This window comes from Pelophylax lessonae, assembly GCF_965119305.1.
Source record: "Pelophylax lessonae genome assembly, chromosome: 11".
Classification (NCBI taxonomy): Eukaryota; Metazoa; Chordata; class Amphibia; order Anura; family Ranidae; genus Pelophylax; species Pelophylax lessonae.
The window spans coordinates 154,909,399-154,930,900 of NC_138778.1; the positions used below are offsets into that span (position 1 = coordinate 154,909,399).

At 49.2% G+C, this 21,502-nt stretch overlaps 1 protein-coding gene across 1 annotated transcript in view; it reads left to right on the forward strand.

The window, feature by feature from the left end:
* The window catches only part of PABPC1L (poly(A) binding protein cytoplasmic 1 like), a gene marked incomplete at its 5' end in the record, with an annotated part of 266,227 nt that overhangs the window by 47,543 nt on the left and 197,182 nt on the right, over positions 1 to 21,502 (forward strand). The window contains one exon of the mRNA XM_082271768.1: positions 9,705 to 9,820. Within this exon, the coding sequence (XP_082127894.1) occupies positions 9,705 to 9,820 (116 nt within the window). The remainder of the gene's footprint in view (positions 1 to 9,704; positions 9,821 to 21,502) is intronic.

The following is a 21,502-nucleotide window of genomic DNA, read 5'->3' on the forward strand; positions in this document are numbered from 1 at the left end:
CAGGTCTCTGTGTTCATCCAGTGAGCCCATCCCTCTGTTAGAAAGCACCCCCTAGGCACACATTTAACCCTTTGATCGCCTCTGGTGTTAACTCCTTCCCTGCCAGTGTCAGTACCTTAACCGTGCATATTTTTAGCACTGATTACTGTAGTAATGTCACTGGTCCCCCTAGGTGTCAAAAATGAAATGTCAGTTCGGTGTCTGATCTGTCTGCCACAATGTCTGTCCTGCTAAAAATCACTGATTGCCGCCTTTACTAGTAAAAATAAATAAATAGGACATAAATCTTTCCCCTATTTTGTAGACTTTGCCGCAAAGCAGTCAATATATAGGGATTTTCTCTTCCGTCCTCAGACAGTCGCCGCCCCTTCATAATCTTCACCAATGGGTAATTGACCTTTGCTCCGCAGGAGTAGCTAGGCAACACGATTTGTTAATATCAAAGCTTTTAGCATATCGCACCCCTAGGGGGCGGTCCCCTCAGTCAATACCTTTGAATTCTGCTTCCAGCATTCTCAACTCAGTTTTCAATTGCCTAGCTTAGGAGTAGCTGGCTGTTCCTGTGCTGGGGCTTTCAGTCTCAGCCTTCTATCCTTCTATTGATTTTATTTCAAATATTTTTCTCTTTCTTTTACTTAGCTGTTTTTTTCTCAGCATTAGTTTAGTTTTCTTCGGATGAAGTTGATCATGCGGAGCTGGGTCTCGGACTGGCCACCCTGGATCCCAGGGCTGAGGGCCAGGGGTTTCCCCAGCCTGCCATCGAGCGTTCAGCTCAGGTTTTCCCTGGCATACTGAACGACCCATCCCTGTTCGCTGCAGGGATGCTGCCTGTGAGGTGGCTACCTCACCGGACGCCATTTGCGGTTTCGCACCGCAATCCACTGCGTCCTGGCTGCGACACTCCCTGTCCTCAGTATAGTGGTTTGGTCGCTGGAGAAGGCTCCCCACGCCATCCGGATTGGTAAGTAAATTTCTATGTGGGGACCTGTCTGTATGGGTGTCAGTCTGTGACTGTGTGACCCACATGTCTGTGTGAGTGCGCTCCCTGTCAGATTCCTGTGTGGAATAGCTGCCTTTCTGTGGGCTGCGGGGGGGGGGGGGGGACTCTCCCGCTCTGCTATGTGTAATGTATGGGGCAGACTGGGCTCAGACATGCTGTGCGGCGGCCGCTGATGCGGCCCGCCATTGTTTTCGGATAAAACTGTGGTAACCGGCCCTGTTTAATACAGCGGTGTGTTTTGGCGCCAAACGCCGCCATTTTAGCGGCGGTCGATCATGCAAGCGCATGTCGGCGCCATTTTCTTGTTGCCTTAATTCCTCAGCCGAGCGGCCATGTTTGTGAAGCCTCCAGAGGCTATATAGGTCGGTCAGTCATTGCATCACTTCCTTTTTCACTGGAACAGCGATCGGTGGCAGCAGCTGTGTGCTCTCTCCAGGTTTTTACCTTCCTTATCCTGTATTTCCTTGCTCAGTGCTCCTTATCCCTGCGGGGGTCGGTACATACAGTAGTGTGCGGTGGGCTGCGCTCGCCGCGGTCTTAAAGGGGCAGTACTTTATTTCAGTTGATACTGGGGCATGGATTCTCAGGATTGCAAGTTTCCTCCCACCCTGGTGGGGGGCCAAGGGGCTTCTGCATCCCCCGAGGGGGCTGATCTGGCTGCTGTTGTAGCGAACTTAGCTTCTCAGGTGCAGATGCTAATGGCTGATCGATCCGCAAAACGGCCCAGGTTATCTATTTCCTCTGATTCAGAGGACAATGGGGCTGCTATGGCTGGAGTGCCCTTCTCAGGGTCTCGTTCATCTCTGGACCTTGTGGGGTCTAAGGGGGAGGCTGAGGTAGAAGGGGTTGATACTTCTCCCCCTGGCTCGCCTGAAGAGCTTGCACTCATGGATGAGTTGATTACTTCTAGCAAGGAAACACTGCATCTGCAGGATGAACCATGTCCTCCTGCTTTGATGTCCTCTTATGGGACGAAAAGGAAACGCAAATCAGCGCAGGTTTTTCCCTGCCCTGCGGAATTTCAGCGCGCTGTTGATGAGCAATGACGCAATTTAAAGAAGCCCTTTACTGTGCCAAGTAAGTTCAAGCTGCGTTATCCTTTTACACCCACCACTGATGAGCGTTGGTGTGTGCCGCCTCAGGTGGATCACGCAGTGGCAGTTTTGAATAAATCTACTGCGATTCCTGCTGAGGATACCCCGGTGTTCCGGGACCCTACGGACAGGAGATTGGAGTCTCTGGCCCGTCATACTTATACGGTTACTGGTTCTATGCTGAAGCCTATTTTTGCTTCCATTATGGCAGCCCAAGCTATTGCGGATTGGACGCAGGTGCTCAGGCGCACCCTGGTGGCTGACTCTGCTCCGCCGACCACATTGGCTATGGTAGATCAAATTCATCAGGGTGTCATGTATTTGTTCGATGCGGACTTGGATTTAGTCCCTTTTGGCTGCATGTCTCTCCAGTGTAGTGGTGTTGAACCGTCGCCTTATATGGCTGAAATGTTGGTCGGTTGACCAATCCTCTCGCAAGACTCTAGCTAATCTTCCCTACGCGGGATCTCGCCTTTTTGGCGAGTCTTTGGATACTCTGATAAAGGGAATCTCCGGGGGTAAGAGCACTTTCTTACCCCACACTCACAAGAATAAGTTTGTTCGCGGTAAGAAGAATACCTTGTTTAGGCCCTCTCAGGGGTCCTTTCGTGCCTTTCAGTCGCAATACAAGGGCAAGCCCTTCAAGGGCCAAGGCTCCCAGAAGAAGCCGTGGGCAGGTAAGCAGAAGTCCGGCCAGTCCGGGTCCGCTGCCCATACCAGTTCGGCCTGAAGGGGCGCCCTCACCCGGTTCTGGGGTGGGGGGACGTTTGCTCGGTTTTCTTCAACCCTGGCTGGCCTGCATTCGGGACAGGTGGGTTCAGGAAATCGTTCGATCTGGATACAAGATCGAGTTTCTCTCTCGGCCGGCGGGCAGATTTTTTCCCTCAAATCTTCAGCTGTCTCCGGGGCGTTTGCAGGATCTGCACCTGGCGCTGCGGGACCTGCGGGCCCAGGGAGTGGTGGTTCCGGTGCCTCATCGGGACAGATTTCGGGGGTTCTACTCCAATCTGTTCACTGTGCCCAGAAAGGAGGGCAAGGTACGTCCGATTCTGGACTTGAAAGCTCTGAACCGTTTTGTGCGGGTTCGCAAGTTCCGCATGGAATCCCTGCGCTCAGTGGTGGCTGCCCTGAGTCCGGGGGAATTCATGGCCTCCATCGATCTGAAGGATGCGTACCTTCACATCCCCATTTTCGAGGGTCACCAGAGGTACCTTCGATTCGCCATTGCAGAGGATCATTACCAATTCGTGGCGTTACCCTTCGGTCTCGCTTCGGCTACGCGGGTTTTCACCAAGGTGCTTGCGCCGGTCCTGGCTTTATTGAGAGCCCAGGGCGTCTGTCTTGGGATATCTGGACGATATCTTGCTTCGGTCTGCGACCAGTCAGGGCCTGGTGAACGACCTGTCCACCACGATGCAGACTCTGCAGGAGTTTGGACGATAAACTTTCCAAAATCAACGTTTTGTCCGTCGGTTCGTCTTCCCTACCTGGGGATGATCCTGGACTCTGCTCAAGCGAAGGTCTTCCTGCCGGAAGACAAGCTCCGGACACTCCAGGACGAGGTCAGGTCCCTCAGGGACACTCGGTGCTCGTCCCTCCGGACATGTATGAGATGTCTAGGTCTAATGGTCTCGGCTTTCGAGGCGATTCCCTTCGCCCAGTTTCACACGTGGGGTCTTCAGGCGGAGATCCTGGCCAAGTGGGACGGGCGTCCGCAATCTCTGGATCGGCAGCTTTCGTTGAGCCACCACACCCGAAGGGGTCTCTTGTGGTGGCTCCAGTCCCCGGCGGTGTCGGGGGGGCAAGTCCTTTCGTCCTTTGTCGTGGACGGTGATCACCACAGATGCCAGCCTGTCGGGCTGGGGTGGTGTTCTGGGCGGTCTGTCCGCCCAGGAAATTTGGTCGGAGGAGGAATCCTCCCTTCCGATCAACATTCTGGAATTGCGAGCGATAAAACTGCCTTCTGCACTGGTCGGAACGGCTTCAGGGCCGTCCGGTTCGGGTTCAGACGGACAATGCCACAGCGGTGGCCTACATCAATCATCAAGGGGGCACCAGGAGTGCCCGTGCTGCTCGGGAAGTAAACGGCATTCTGTCGTGGGCCGAGACACACGTCCCGGCGATGACGGCTGTGCACATTCCGGGGGTGGAGAACTGGCAGGCGGATTATCTAAGTCGCCAGACCCTGGACCAGGGGGAGTGGTCCCTTCACCCGGATGTCTTCCAGATGTTGTGCGCGAAGTGAGGTCTTCCGGATGTGGACCTGTTCGCGTCTCGTCTGAACAACAAGGTGGAAAGGTTCGTGGCAAGGACGCGCGATCCTCTGGCAGACGCCTCAGACGCGTTAGTGGCGCCCTGGCATCAGTATCGTCTGATATATGCCTTTCCACCGATTCAGCTGCTTCGCAGATTGGTCTCAGAACCGCACACGGTGATTCTGGTGGCACCGGACTGGCCTCGCCGGTCTTGGTACGCAGACCTCATAAATCTGGCGGTCGACGCTCCGTGGCGACTGCCGCTTCGAGAAGACCTTCTGTCTCAAGGGCCGATATTCCATCCTGCTTTACAGTCGCTGGCTTTAACGGCCTGGCTGTTGAAAGCCAGGCCCTAAAGGATAGGGGTCTTTCCCCTGAGGTCATTCCCACTTTGATCAAGGCTAGAAAAGCCTCTTCGGGAAAAATTTACTACCGTACTTGGAAAGCGTACTTTGCCTGGCGTGAGTCCAGGGGGTATTCCCCTCGCTCATACTCGGTGTCGAGAGTGTTGGCTTTCCTCCAAACTGGAGTGGACCAGCGTTTGGCGCTGGCCACAATTATGGGTCAGATTTCTGCGCTGGCCGTTCTTTTTCAACGCCCTGTGGCGTCTAATTCATTGGTTAGCACCTTTGTTCAGGGGGTGCGACATTTGGCCCCTCCTAGGAGGGAACCTTTGCCTCCATGGGATTTGAACTTGGTTCTGTCTGTGTTACAACAGGCTCCCTTTGAAAAGATCAGGGAGATCTCGTTGTCTCTGTTGTCCAAAAAGGTTGCCTTTTTGGTGGCGATCACTTCGGCTCGCAGGGTGTCTGAGCTGGCGGCTTTGTCCTGCAGCTCTCCCTACTTGGTGATTCACTTGGATAAGGTGGTCTTGCGACCTAACCCATCTTTTCTTCCGAAAAGGATCTCGGAGTTTCACCTGAATGAGGACATTGTCTTGCCTTCGCTTTGCGCGAAGCCTAAGCATCCGAAGGAGGTGGCTTTGCATGCCTTGGGATGTTGTTCGGGCGATCAGGGTTTACCTGTCATCGACTAAGTCCTTTTCGCAAGTCGGATTCCCTATTCGTCCTTCCAGAGGGACCTCGGAAGGGCATGGCGGCGTCGGCTGCTTCCATCGCCAAATTATTCAGACAGACAATTGTGCAAGCCTATGCTTTGAGGGGGAAGGTTCCTCCTTTCCCTGTGAAGGCGCACTCTACCAGATCTCTGAGTACGTCTTGGGCCTATCGTCATCAGGCTTCTGTGGCCCAGGTGTGTAAGGCGGCGACTTGGTCGTCCGTTCACACCTTCTCCAAATTTTACAAAGTGGATGTTCAGGCATCGGCAGATGCTTCCTTTGGCCGTAAAGTTCTTAGTGCGGCAGTGCCTTAGGGTCCCTTGTTTGGGCCCTTGGCTGTTGGAGTGTTTTTACCCCTGGGTTACTTGTTCTTCCTGGGTTGTTCCTCCTGTTGAGCACGTTTTTCCTGTTGCCAGGTTGGTTCTCTTACCTTGGTAAGGTTTCCTTTCTCTGATGTGGGTACTGCGTTGCTTTATGCGCGGCTGCGTTTTTTTCCCACCCCTCATGTCTACACTGCTCTGGGACGTCCCATTGGTGAAGATTATGAAGGGGCGGAGACTGTCGGAGGACGTAAGAGAAAACTGAATTTTTGTAAAATCTCACTGTAAAATTCCTTTCTCTGAGTCCTTCGACAGTCGCCGCCCCTCTTTTGGGGTTTGTTTATGTACTCTACTGCTATGCTACCAAAACTGAGTTGAGAATGCTGGAAGCAGGGAGGTATTGACTGAGGGGACCGCCCCCTAGGGGTGTGATATGCTAAAAGCTTTGATATTCACAAATCTTGTTGCCTAGCTACTCCTGCGGAGCAAAGGTCAATTACCCATTGGTGAAGATTATGAAGGGGCGGCGACTGTCGGAGGACTCAGAGAAAGGAATTTTACGGTAAGATTTTACAAAAATTCAGTTTTTGGTAAAAAAATAAAAAAATATGTAGCGGAATACATATTGGCCTAAAATGATGAAAACATTTTATTTTTATTGGGAATGTTTTTTTATAGCAGAAAGTGTTTTTTTTTTTTTTCAGAATAGTTTATAGCGCAAAAAAAATAAAATCAGAGGTGATTAAATACCACCAAAATAAATCTCTATTTGTGGGGAATAAAAGGACACCAATTTTATTTGGATACAGCGTCACACTACCACGCAATTTTCAGTTAAAGTAACAGTGCCGTATCACAAAAAATGGCCTGGTCATTTAAGGGGGTAAAACCTTCCGGTCCTTAAGTGGTTAATCAGCATGGTTTATGGTTCGACTTCCCTATTTTGAAAACCACAAATGACATCTCCCAATCTGGCAACTTTTGGTTGTTGATCAGAAGTAAGCCTCTATACCAGGGGTCTCCAAACTTTCTAAACAAAGTGCAAGTTTACTGTCCTTCAGGTTTTAGGGGAGGGGGTGGATGTTATCTGTAGAGGGAATACCATTCCATTATTGGTGTCAGTGGGAGCAAAAGTACACAATCATTGATAGTGGGAGGAATAGTGCCCCATCGGTGGTGTAAGTGGAATTAAAAGTACTCCATCATTGGTGTCCGTAGGAAAAATAGTACCTCATCATTAGTGTCAGTAGGATGAATAGTACCTCATCATTAGTGTCAATGAAAGTATTAGCACCCTATCATTGGTGTCAGTGGGAGGAGTAGTGCCCCATCATTGGTGTCAGTGAAAGTAATAGCACCCTATTATTGGTATCAGTAGGAAGAATAATGCCCCATCATTGGTGTGTGTAGGAAGAATAATGCACCATCATTGGTGTCAGTAGGAAGAATAATGCACCATCATTGGTGTCAGTAGGAAGAATAATGCACCATCATTGGTGTCAGTGGGAGGATTAGTGTCCTGTATCAGTGAGAACAGTGCCCCAGGGGCCAGATTAAAAGGCCAGAAAAGAGTCACATGTGGCCCCTGGGCTGCAATTTGGAGACCACTGATATATACCATGCTTTTTTGGACTATATGGGACTATATGGGAGATGATTTTTAGTGGCTACAGCTAAAAAAAAAGGTTATATATATATATATAAAACCAATGAGATTCCATTTCTGGGTTCCTATTTGTAGATGTAAACATAAAACTACTCTCTGTTCTCTGTGGATTTTTCCTACAAGTTTATTTTTTAAAATGTATCGTATCTTTTTCTATAGCTTTAGAAAAAAAAAAGTGTGCGCCTGCCTACTGGATTTTACATGTGATTATCGCTTGCGGCTGTTATAGCTGCTAGCAATAATCACCGTCTTCTCCAGGTGGGGATAGCTTCCCTCCACCCGGAGAACACAATGGCTCAGTGGGGGGGGGGGGGGGAGAATGTTTGTTTATGGGGGAATCAAGGTTGCAGGTAAGGGGGGGGATGTTTATGGGGGAATCAAGGTTGCAGGTAAGAAATTTGCTCTGTTTATGGCTGCCCTTAGATGTAGTGGCTACATTAGGCTTCTTCATCTTTCATTTTCACTTAGTGATCCTGTGAATAACACGCTTCTGTCCCTTCATGGCTGCACTTATTTCTCCATTGCATCTATAGGGACAGCAACAAAGGTTGGACATCAAACGCGCTTGCCTTTTATTCATCATTTTATATGGTGGTTGATGGTAATGGCTTAGCGGTCCTCAACCTTTTTGGCCCCCGAGGACCGGCTGTGTGACAGAATTATGCAATTTGTCGGGGCAATGGCAATCATCACGGCACCATGGTTAATATGGTGTCAGGATGATTGAAGCACAAGGTTTCTATTATTGCATTGTAACATAAAATTAAATAGTTTAACTCGCCATAATGCAGAATCAGTGGGAGCCCTCAGCGTGTCACTTGCCACCGTCGCCTGCCACCATATGCAGCCTGTCATGTCCCATGCCTTCAGATGCAACTTGTCACCTGCCAACAGAAGTGCCTTGTCACTTGCCACGTCGCCTGCCACCTGATGCGGATTGTCACTTGCCATGTCGCCTGCCACCTGATGCGGATTGTCACTTGCCATGTCGCCTGTCATCAGATGCAGCTGGTCACTTGCCACATCGCCTGCCTCCAGATTCAGCTTGCCACTTGCCACATCGCCTTCCACCAGATGCAGATTGTCACTTGCCAGGTCGCCTGCCACCAGAGATGCGGCTTGCCAGGTCACCTGCCACCAGAGATGCGGCTTGTCGCTTGCCAGGTCGCCTGCCACCAGAGATGCGGCTTGTCGCTTGCCAGGTCGCCTGCCACCAGAGATGCGGCTTGTCGCTTGCCAGGTCGCCTGCCACCAGAGATGCGGCTTGCCAGGTCGCCTGCCACCAGAGATGCGGCTTGCCAGGTCGCCTGCCACCAGAGATGCGGCTTGCCAGGTCGCCTGCCACCAGAGATGCGGCTTGCCAGGTCGCCTGCCACCAGAGATGTGGCTTGCCAGGTCGCCTGCCACCAGAGATGCGGCTTGTCGCTTGCCAGGTTGCCTGCCACCAGAGATGCGGCTTGTCGCTTGCCAGGTCGCCTGCCACCAGCTGAAGCTTGTCACTTTTCAAATATAAAGGCAATTTGGTGGCAGGCAACAGTGAATAATAAATTAAAGAGGCTTCTGGCAGTCTCTCCTTAGCTTTTAGTACATGCACATTTGCTGGGTCCCAGAGTGAGGGTGGGTAGTGAGAGATGTTTTTTCTCTCTGCTGCCTGCGGCTGCACAATAATGGCGGAACGCCCAGCTGCAGAGTACCAGGCCATGGCCCTGTGGTTGGGCACCCATGTACTAGATGGACTAGTAGTTTATGAATGGAATATATGGATGTTTGTGCTTTTTTTTTTTTTCAGCTCTCAGACCGTAACCAGGGCACTGCAGCCTGAGAAGTGAATACTAATGCAACCACATCTATGGACTGGTATACTACTATGGACTATATTTTTGTTTTTGTGTTTAGCTATGCTTTTCGATTTTATTAGGTAAGACCCATTGTACAATCGGCAAAAGGGAAAAGGCTGGTGCCACGAAAATCGTCTAAATCGTATAAACTTTGTTACTGATGAAAAACAGCCATAAAAAGTTAGCTTTTTATGGCTGTTTTACATCCGTAACAAAGTTATACACTTTAGTGGATTTTCATAGCGCCTTTTCCCTTTTGTTGATTAAACATGGAGGTTTATGGAGACCTTTCAGGCAGCATGCCAAGTTTCACATAGAGGTAGTAGCTTGGATGCACCTCTTCCAGTACCAATTGTACTTTGACTAATGTTGGGTACCTGCATGTTATGCCGCTGCATACTTTTAACAGTTGTGGTGCTCTCTCTGTTTGCACCCCAAAGTTTAGTTTAGTGTACCATGGTTTTTATTCTACAGGTTGTTTGTGATGAGAATGGATCAAGAGGTTATGGCTTTGTTCATTTTGAGACTCAAGAAGCTGCCAACCGAGCAATAGAAACGATGAACGGCATGCTGCTCAATGACCGAAAAGTGTGAGTTGTACCAAACTTTTTATCTTATGTATATGTTATATATTATGCATGGCTCAGCTTACACAGCCGCCTTATTCATTCACAGACATCTGTAAATTAGTAAACCACAAGTCCTGTCTGCCACTGCGGCAGAGGGGCTTGTAGTGAAACACTAGCGCACTGCACTTCTCCAGCTCTCTAACTGAATGGTCTGTACCTTGGCATGGACATAGAGCTAGAGGAAAAGTCTGCAGGAGCCTGGCATTGTACCCACCATCTACTAATTGTTTGCAATGCTTTACAGGCTTATTTGCAATAAATAAAAAAAAAATTTCTTTTCTACTGCAATTATATATGCATTTATTATTTATTAATATTATTGTGTGGTGGTGTGTTTTTTTTTTTTTTTTTTCTTCTTCTTTTTTGCACCAAAGGCTCTGACAGCAGTCTTACCTTGCCTTAAAGCCCATCTCTGGGCAAAATAAGTGTGTTCCCATGTAGTGGGACTGTGCTGTGCATGGGTCAACTGCTCATTTTCCTCTAGGGAAGAAGAAAAAGGAGATAAACTTGTCTAATCTCCCCAGCACAAGACCAGTTGCGCATCCCCACACTCCAGCAGTCTTGAGTTGTAGACTGGTCCTGACGTCATCAAGCCCAGAGCAGGCTCCATTGACCAGGAACAGTCCACCGCTAGACCAAGAGGGAGTACCGTTTTGCAGTGGACCTCCTAGACAAAACGACCTGTGCAGTCCACTGCATGGGAAAACTTTTTTTCTCTCTGCCTGCAGTTGGGCATTAAAAGCAACTCTCTTGCTTGAATTAAAGTTTGAACAAAAACTGTACCAGGAAAGAAGATTGTAAAAACTTTACCTTTTTGCAATGCACATCACTCTATTGATAAGAAAATCCTATGCGAAGTTGTGTTGCAGAAACCAACTCTTTCCAGACATGTCGATCTCTAGCTTTACCTTCTGAGTTCATTGGTTTGTACCTATTTTTACGTTGCTACTACTGAGAAATTAGTCTGCCAGAAAGCGACATCGTGCACCCTTCTGATTTCTTTCACCAGTGTCATAAGTAAGAAATCTAAAATGGACCCAGTTATGTCACGTACTCTGGCGGTTTACTGAACAGTGTTTGGCTTTACAGAGCATTGATCTTGTCAATGAAGAGGGTAGGGGAAACGTAATGAGTAGTGCAAGCAGATTCACTTTTCTAGAGCAAGATACTGGTTTTCTAACCGCCCCAACTGATTATCCCGTTTTTTCCCAGTAGCCCAAAGTTGTAGTTTGGTCAAGCTGAAAATCGATCAGCCATTGATATCCTATTACAGTGGGTATCCTAAGGGGAGAATGGTTTCGATTTTGCATCCGATACAGTTCAACGTTTTTTTTAATTTAAACTCTTTTCTGCCCCTTTCTGAAATGCAGAATACACAAAAAATATTGGGGCAAAAAGTTAGATAATAAGCATAGACAAGGTGAAATTCCCTTTCTGGCAAGCGCTAGATAATGTCAAATACTTCAAATCTCTGCAACGTCTTACTGCAAGGTTTGGAGTACCTACCAATTCCTGGGTTCTCATCGGCAAGTTGATGAACTAACCCCCTGCATCAAAGAAGCTCATGCAATGGAAAGTATAATATCTCCTTTTCTCTACCGTCCATTGATAGACGCAGCCTCCTCTTCATGAGCTGTGTGGCTTATGCTGCCACCTGCAGGAGTTGTCTAGGCAGTACGTTGGTACAAAGTTTTTAGGGGAAGAATTTTTCTGGTGATCTACATGCAACGATGCCAGCTGGGGCTTTGCACTGGATAATCTAGATTCTTATGGTCCCCCCAGCCTGGCCTACGAGCGCGAGGTTATAGTCCCACATTAGGCCTAGCCTCGACGGTGCTTTCCCAGATGGGGACGCCCCTGCGAGCAGATGTCTTGCCTGGGACGCGACGCCTTGAGTCGCATCGCACCCCTTGGCTGGCAGCACCCCCACTTCAGGTGGGAGGCAGTCTGCCCAGGGCGGGGCCCAGTCCATGGTATGGTGAGTAAATGTGCCCCCCTTACCCCTGCTGGCCTTGGCGGGGGGGGGGGGATGCGGGCCCTCTCCTGGGGATAATGTGATTTGTACCTCCCGAAAGGAAAGATCCCCCTGGCCTGCTCGGTGCCTGGTCTGTGTGTCCTACCCCCCCTTCCCTGTCACTACGGGGGGGGGGGGGGCTATGTGTCTGGGGCACCTGGCACCCTGGGAGCTTCCTTTTGAAACTGTATAGGCAACCATGTTTGTGTAGCCTTTGTGCTGCACTGAGCAGCGTGACCTTTCACTCAGGTGAGATCACTTCCTGTGCTCTTTCCTGCTGCTGGCCACGGTCATTTCCTGTCTCTTCTGCATGCTGCTGGAATTAATGAGGACTCTTTATCTGAGGCGATACAGTACTGGGGCCCCTGCGGACATATCCCTGCACGCTCTACGGTTTAGTTAAAAGGGTATCTCTGCAGACCGCTGCGATCAGTGGTGGGTACCGTGATGCACGATTCTTAAAGCGACAGTACTCCGTTTTTTCCAACTGGCAATATGGAGTCCCAAACTGTGAATTAATCCTCAGACCCAGTCTGTGCTACTCCCGGACAGTCCGGATCGCAGTCTCTGGCTGTGATTTTTAGCAGCTCTGGAAAGCCTGGCGACAAAGGCTGTTTTAGTCACGAAAAAGATTGATAGCCGAAAACTGCCGCTGCCTTCTCAGTCTAAGTCTAAGTCTGATTCAGAGGATGATGCGATTGACCCGGATGCTCTCCTTCCTGAGGGGGCGTTGTCCTTGCAGTTAGATGGTGAAGAGGACTGGTCTACAGCCGCAGCGTGGGCAGCGCTTTAGCGGAAGCCCTGATTATTTCAGTATGGGACACTTTTTAAAATTGGCTGATGAACCCACGCCGGCAGGGACACGGTTGGCTTTTGGCTCTCAGAAGTCTTAAAAAGCTGGCAAGGTTTTCCCTTGTCCCGACACTTTTCACGATACTGTGAATGACCAATGGCGGCGCGTTAAGCACGTGTTGGTTGTGCCAAAACGATCTAAACGCCGGTATCCTTTTGCTGTAAAGGTCTCCAACTGTTGGACTATGCCACCTAAAGTGGACCATCCTGTCTCCAGATTAAACAAATCTACCATTGTGCCTGTGGAAGATTCCCTGGTCTTTACGGACCCGGTGGACAGGCGGGTGGAATCCCTTTCCCGCCATCTTCACGTGTTGGTGGGTTCCATTTTGAAACCGGTGTTTGTGCCTGTTTTAGTCTCACAGACAGTGACGGAGTGGATTAGGGGTTTGCGGGAGTCTTTGGACCCTGAGACTGTTCCTCCAGAACAGCTGGAACTGTTGTACCAGGTGATCCAGGCTCTGGTGTTCCTGTGTGATGCGTCTATGAATGCAGCTCCCCTGTTGGCCAGGGTTTTGGCCATGGGCATTGCCTTGCGACGCATGGTTTGGCTACAGAGCTGGTCGGCTGAGCGTTTGGCGACTCATTGGATGAGTTGATCAAGGGCTTGACTGGCGGGAAGAGTACTCTTCTTCCTCAATCCGCCAAGGGTAAGACTCCCCGTACTAAGCGGGGTCTTTTCTGCTCACAAGTTTTTTTTTTTTTTTTTTTTTTTCCTGCCTCCGGGGCGCAAGAAAAAAGTAAGCTGTTCTGGAGGGGCTAAAAAGCATTGGGGCAAGCCCAATGCCGGCCAGTCAGGTATTGCTGGCAAGTCCTCTTTAGCATGAAGGGGCACCCTCACCCTGCTCAGGGATGGGGGGGGGGGGGCCCTGCGCTTCTTTCAGGAACCCTGTGAGTCAAATCTTCTATCTCCAGAGCATTTGAAGGCTCTGCGGGAGGCTGTGCTAGATCTCTTGTCTCAAGGGGTGATCGTGCCAGTTCCTCAGCAGGAACACTCTCAAGGTTTCTATTCAAACCTGTTCAGTGCCCAGAAAAGATGACAAAGTGCACCCAATTCTGGACATCAAGGCTCTGAACCGCTTTGTGCGGGTGAAGACGTTTCGAGTCCATTCAGTCAGTGACAACATCATTGAATCCGGGGGATTTTCTGGCCTCCATCGATTTCAGAGATGCGTATCTCCACGTCCCCATTTTCGAGGGGACACCAGCGATTCCTCCGCTTTGCGGTGGCAGAGGAGAACTTTCAATTTGTGATGTTACCGTTTTGGTCTCGCCTTGGCTCCCAGAGTATTTACCAAGGTCCTGGCCCCAGTACTGGCCTTGTTACGTCGGCGAGGTATCTCAGTTGGGGGATATCTGGATGATCTCCTGTTGTGGGCAGACTCCCACTCAGATCTGCTAGGCAAAGTCTCTATCACGATTCAGACCCTTCAGGAATTCGGGTGGACGATCAATTTCAAGAAATCTGTTCTGATGCCTTCAGTACGGGTCACTTATCTGGGGCTGACTCTCGACTCTGCTCTGGCGAGGGGCTTTCTCCCCCTGGACAAGCTTCAGAAGCTGCAAAAAGCAGTCAGGTTGCTGATGGAGACCAATCAGTCCTCCTTGAGGGCTTGCATGCGGGCCCTGGGTCTGATGGTGTCGACCTTTTGAAGCAGTCCCGTTTGCTCAGTCTCACTCAAGACACTTGGAAAAGGAGATTCTGGCGAAATTGAATAGGGATTCTCTTTGGACCAGAAGCTTTGCTTGAGCCATCTTACAAAGGCGGCTCTTGGTGGCTCCAATCTCCTGTCCTGTGCCAGGGCAAGTCCTTCCTGCCGGTGTTTTGGATGGTGGTCACCACGGACGCCAGCCTGTCAGGCTGGGAAGGAGTGCTGGGGAAGCTCTGTGCCCAGGGGACTTTGACGACAGTCTTCCTTGCCGATCAATATTCTGGAGCTGAGAGCGATCAAACTCTACCTGCTTCACTGGACAAGTCTGCTACGCAGCTCTCGGGTTCGGATTCAGTCGGACAATGCCACGCCTGAGGCTTGCATCAATCATCAAGGGGGCACCAAAAGTGCTCTGGCTTCCAAGGAGGTGGCCGAGATTCTGATTTGGGCGGAGGCCAATGTTCCGACTTTTTCCGCAGTCCACATTCTGGGTGTGGAGAATTGGCAGGCGGATGTTGGGGTCAAGGGGAATGGTCCCTTCGTCCGGAGGGGTTTCATCTCCTTTGTGTCCAGTGGGGGACCCCGGACGTGGATCTGTTTGCGTCCTGTCTCAACAGAAAGGTTGGGGGTTTGTGGCCAGGTCTCGGGATCCTCTGGCTGATGCCACAGATGCTCTGGTGGCTCCTTGGAGCCAGTATCGGCTAATTTATGCCTTTCCTCCGCTCGTTCTCCTGCCGCAGTTTCTTCGCAGGGTGGCGATGCAAGGCGTTCCAGTTGTTCTGGTGGCACCAGACTGGCCTCGGCGGTCTTGGTACGCAGAGCTGATAAAAATGGTCGTGGATTCTCCATGGCGTCTTCCTCTGCGGGAAGATCTACAATCTCAAGGACCGATCTTCCATCCTGCTTTACGGTCGCTGGCTTTAACGGCTTGGCTATTGAAAGCAAGGTGTTTAAAGGATAGATATCTTTCTGACTCGGTGATTCCAACTCTTTTGAAGGCCAAGAAGTCAACTTCCAGGAAGGTCTATCATCGTAAGTGGAAATCGTACATTTCAAGGTGTAAACCGCTGCAGCTGCACCCTCACTTATTTTCTATAGCTAGGGTTTTGGCCTTTTTACTAAAAGGGATTGAGCAGTGCTTGGCGTTGGGTACTATCAGGGGCCAGGTGTGGGCCTTAGCTATTTACTTCCAACGCCCGTTGGCTACTAATGACTTAGTTCGCACTTTCATCCAGGGGGTGCATCATCTGGCTCCTCCAATAAGATCCCCATTACCACCGTGGGATCTCAATCTGGTTTTGTCTGTTCTTCAAAAGCCTTCCTTTGAGAACATTGGGGAGATTTCTCTGCTTTCCTTGTCACAGAAGGTTGCCTTCCTAGTGGCCATCACTTCTGCTCGCAGGGTTTGAGTTGGCGGGGCTATCCTGTCCGCCTTATTTGGTGGTCCACAGGGATAAAGTGGTCCTCTGGCCCAAACACTCTTTTCTCCCTAAGGTGGTGTCGGATTTTCATCTTAATGAAGACATTGTGTTTTTTCTTATGTCCAAAGCTTAAACCTCCCTAAGAAATTGCCTTGCACTCTCTGGATGTGGTTCGGGCGATAAGGGTTTAGCTGATGGTTAATGAGCTATTTCGAAAATCGGACTCTTTGTCCTAACGGACGGTCCATTCAAAGGTTTGGCTGCGTCCGCTGTGACCATTTCAAGATGGATCAGGCAGACGGTTGTTCAGGCTTATTCACTCAAGGGTCAGGTTTCGCCTTTCTCTGTGAAGGCGCATTCTACTGGAGCGCTGAGTGCTTCTTGGGCTTTTTGCCATCAGGCCTCTGTTCTACAAGTTTGTAGGGCAGCTACTTGGTTGTCTGTACACACCTTTACAAAATTTTACAAGGTGGATTTGTTGGCCTCTTCAGATGCCTCTTTTGGACGCAAGGTTTTGAAGGCTGCTGTTGCATAAGTATTTTTTTTTCCTATTCTCTTAGGGATCTTTTTACCTGGGTGAGCTCCTGTTGTTTGGTTGAGCTTCATGTTACCCAGTTGGCTAGGTTTGGCCTTTTGGAATTTAGTTTCTGGTTGTGTTTTTTTTTTTTTTCCTACCCCTCATACCTATACTGCTTTGGGACATCCCACACAGCTCATGAAGATAAGGCTGCATCTGTCAATGGACGATAGGGAAAGGATTTTTGTAAGATCTTACCGTAAAATCTTTCTCTGATGTCCATTGACAGACGCAGCACCCGCCCCTTTAATGGGGAGGTTTTTGTTTTTTTTGTCTTCACTGCTTGCAACTAAACTGATGTGTTGGGCGGTGTCTGTGAGGGTTATGTCTGGAGGGACAGCCCCGTGGGCATGTATACAGTGCCTTGCGAAAGTATTCGCCCCCCTTGAACTTTTCGACCTTTTGCCACTTTTCAGGCTTCAAACATAAATATATAAAACTGTAATTTTTTGTGAAGAATCAACAAGTGGGACACAATCATGAAGTGGAACGAAATTTATTGGATATTTCAAACTTTAACTGAAGAATTGGGCGTGCAAAATTATTCAGCCCCTTTACTTTCAGTGTAGCAAACTCTCCAGAAATTCAGTGAGTGTCTCTGAATGATCCATTTATTGACCTAAATGACTAATGATGATAAATAGAATCCACCTGTGTGTAATCAAGTCCCCGTATCAATGCACCTGCACTGTGATAGTCTCAGAGGTCCGTTTAAAGCGCAGAGAGCATCATGAAGAACAAGGAACACACCAGGCAGGTCCGAGATACTGTTGTGGAGAAGTTTAAAGCCGGATTTGGATACAAAAATTTCCCAAGCTTTAAACATCCCAAGGAGCACTGTGCAAGCGACCATATTGAAATGGAAGGAGTATCGGACCACTGCAAATCTACGAAGACCTGGCCATCCCTCTAAACTTTCAGCTCATACAAGGAGAAGACTGATCAGAGATGCAGCCAAGAGGCTTATGATCACTCTGGATGAACTGCAGAGATCTACAGCTGAGGTGGGAGACTCTGTCCATAGGACAACAATCAGTCGTATACTGCACAAATCTGGCCTTTATGGAAGAGTGGCAAGAAGAAAGCCATTTCTTAAAGATATCCTTAAAAAGTGTTGTTTAAAGTTTGCCACAAGCCACCTGGGAGACACACCAAACATGTGGAAGAAGGTGCTCTGGTCAGATGAAACCAAAATCTAACTTTTTGGCAACAATGCAAAACGTTATATGTTGGCGTAAAAGCAACACAGCTCATCACCCTGAACACACCATCCCCACTGTCAAACATGGTGGTGGCAGCATCATGGTTTGGGCCTGCTTTTCTTCAGCAGGGACAGGGAAGATGGTTAAAATTGATGGGAAGATGGATGGAGCCAAATACAGGACCATTCTGGAAGAAAACCTGATGGGAGTCTGCAAAAGACCTGAGACTGGGACGGAGATTTGTCTTCCAACAAGACAATGATCCAAAACATAAAGCATAATCTACAATGGAATGGTTCACAAACGTATCCAGGTGTTAGAATGGCCAAGTAAAGTCCAGACCTGAATCCAATCGAGAATCTGTGGAAAGAACTGAAAACTGCTGTTCACAAACTCTCTCCATCCAACCTCACTGAGCTGGAGCTGTTTTGCAACGAGGAATGGGCAAAAATTTCAGTCTCTCGATGTGCAAAACTGATAGAGACATACCCCAAGCGACATACAGCTGTAATCGCAGCAGAAGGTGGCGCTACAAAGTATTAACGTAAGGGGGCTGAATAATTTTGCACGCCCAATTTTTCAGTTTTTTATTTGTTGAAGTTTGAAATATCCAATAAATTTCTTTCCACTTCATGATTGTGTCCCACTTGTTGATTCTTCACAAAAAATTACAGTTTTATATCTTTGTTTGAAGCCTGAAATGTGGCAAAAGGTTGAAAAGTTCAAGGGGGCCGAATACTTTCGCAAGGCACTGTATGTAGAAACTTTGTACAACTTTGTACTAATGTGCTGCCTAGACTACTCCTGCAGGTGGCAGCATATCCCACACAGATCATGAAGATCTGTCAATGGACACCAGAGAAAGATTTTACGGTAAGATCTTACAAAAATCTTTTCTCTATCGCTCATTGACAGACGTAGTCTTCTTGATTCTCAAGAGCTGGGTTATGTTGTCTCCGCAGGAGTAGGACTAGGCAGAAAGACAAAACGTTCTGGCTCCACCTTAGGGGCAGTCCCTGAGGGTATATCCTCCCTCTCTCTGCTACAGGGAATCAGTTTTTTTCTGTCTAGTCAGGAGTAAGGACCTAAGTTCCTTGCTGGGATCTTTTGGTCCTGGCAAGATTTTTTTCTTTAGAAACATTTTTTAGGTAGTTTTTTTTCCTGTGAGATCTTCAAGCAAAAACGCCGGACTGGGCGACACTTGTGGTCACCCCAGCCGGCCTACGAGCGCGCGCAGACCATTGCATTGCGCTTGGTCGGCCACGACACATTCAAGTAAGTATGCGGGGCCGGGCGACGGGCTGGATGTTGAGATCCAGTGGTCACCCCGGTTTCTGCCTACGAGCGCGTGCAGACCAGAGCTCCGCGCTGGGTCGGCCGCGACGGAGTCCCAGTGGAGGGACTGACCTTGCGAGTTAAAAGTCTCGCTTGGACGCCAGGAACCAGAGAGTCGAGGCGTCCGGAGTGGTCCACAACCCCCCACCCCGGTGGAGAGGGTATTGTGAAGAGAGGGTGCCTGTCGGTTTGGTATGGTGAGTAAACGTTCCCTTTTTTCTTTCCTCGTTATGAGGCAGTATGAATTATGGGCCCCTCCATACATGGTCAGTATATATCTGACACTAAAAAGTCCCCCTTGTAAATACAGTATGTGTTTGTGGGAAGTGGACTTTGAGAGCTAACACTCTACCCAGCAGACTGTAACATTACAGCAGACATAGGAGGTATAATCCTACCTTATTTGTAGTGTATCTCCTGTAGATCCATATATCGCCACTTAGCAGAGATGCAGGTGGATGTGCTGGGAAAAACGATTTCGGCGGTCCGCCGCCATTTTGCCGTAGACCAAGTGCATGTATGTCCTCAGGTCACGCCGGCCGCCATGTTTTTGGAGTCTTATGTCTCTTGTATGGGGGCGGCCATGTTTCATGAGCCCAGCTACCTCGTGGAGAGCTGGGAACGCCGGAAGGCGTACACAGGGGGCGGAGCCACGTCCTTCTACCCGGGAAAAAGCAACAGCTCCTTCCAGTCTGTAAAAGACAGACGCTGACTGCAGTTGGTTGGAAACTTCACTGCATCGGTTGGTGAGCCTTGGGGGTCCCTCTCTCTCTCTGTGGGGATCGAGAAGCAGGTACTCTGAGGGGCGCTATTGCGCTAGGGGGAGACACATAAAAAAAAAAAAAGAGTTTTTTCTGGCAAAAGTGTCCTGAATTAACATGGACCCTGCCACTCATGTATCTCCTCCGGATCCCCTCGAGGGGTCTGCAGGATCCTCCAGCACCCCACTGACGATTGAATCATTGTCAGCTATTATGGAAACTTTTGTGTCCCGGGTGGAAGTGGCTTGTCAGGGACAGGGCGCAAGAAAGCGACCCCCGCCTAACCCCTTATTATCTGAAACTTCGGATTCAGAATCTGAGCGTATTTCTGCAGTTGCAGGTACTTCATCTGGGATTGGTGTCTCGGGTACTGTCTCTTCAGACAGTGAGGAGGATGTTTCGGCATCAGCCATAGCCAGAGAGGAAGCGTTGGTAAACGCACTCATTGTATCTGTTCAAGAAACCTTAAGATTACAGGGTATTCCGTCGGAAACAGCTGAAACTGAAATCCCTTTTTGGGACTAAACGCATCAAAGTGGCGAAGGTTTTTCCATTGCCCAAATGTTTTGGCAATCCAATCGAAGAAGAATGGCGTCTGCCAAAACGCACTTTTACTATTTCTAAACGCATTAACAGGCGTTATCCGTTTGAGGAAACCCTCATTAAGAAATGGACAGAACCACCTGTGGTGGATTCACCAATTGCTAGATTGAATAAAGCCACGGTTATTCCTCTAGAAGACGCTCCGTCTTTTAAAGATCCAGTGGATCGCAAGATAGAAGCTATGTCTCGCACCATGTTTTCCTTGATTGGATCAGCTTTCAGACCTATAATAGCTATTGGTCTGGTTTCGCAGGCTGTAACTGAATGGACCAAGTGGTTACGCCGGGACTTAGAAGAGGTCCCTCAGGCGGTATCAGATTTGTTGGAACAAATGATACAGGGGTTACAGTTTGTATGTGATGCGGCGTTAGACGCCACTCCATTATTGGCGCGAGCATCAGTCTCAGCAGTGGTTCTCAGGCGTACACTGTGGCTAAAAGGTTGGTTAGCCGACCAAGGTTCCAAAAAAGCATTGGCTAATATCCCCTTTTTAGGAGAGCGTCTATTTGGAGCCAACTTAGATGAGATCATTAAGGATCTCACGGGTGGAAAGCGCACCTTTTTACCGCAAAATTTTAAAGGTAAAGGACCTCGTCAAAGACGAGGGCCTTCTTTTTCTGCTCGCAAGAGGTTTTTTCGTCCCGCGGGTGAAAAAATTAAGTCCTCCAAAGCTCCTTCAGGAGGCGTCAGGGGTCGTTGGTCGGGCAAGCAAAAGCCCGCCCCCTCCAGACCTGAAGATAAATCGTCCAAAGCCTGAAGGTGCGCCCCCACCCATAACTGGGGTGGGGGGACGTCTTCGCCGGTTCCCGGATCCATGGCTTTCCAGAATCCCGGACAAGTGGGTTTGCGAAGTCATAAGGTCGGGGTACAAGATCGAGTTTCGATCTCTCCCACCGGCGCGATTCTTCCCTTCCAATATTCGACTATCCCCGGATCGTTTACAAGATCTGCGGAGAGCAGTCACGGATTTACTACAACAAGGAGTGGTAGTCCACGTTCCTTGGACAGAACGTTTTCAAGGGTTTTATTCAAACCTATTTACAATACCCAGGAAAGAGGGCAAAGTGCGTCCAATTCTGGACTTAAGGGCACTCAATTCTTTTGTCAACATAAGAAGATTCAGAATGGAGTCCATTCGCACAGTAGCAGCCTTCCTGCATCCAGGGGATGTCCTAGCGTCCATAGACATCAAGGACGCAAATCTTCACATTCCCATTTTCGCAGGA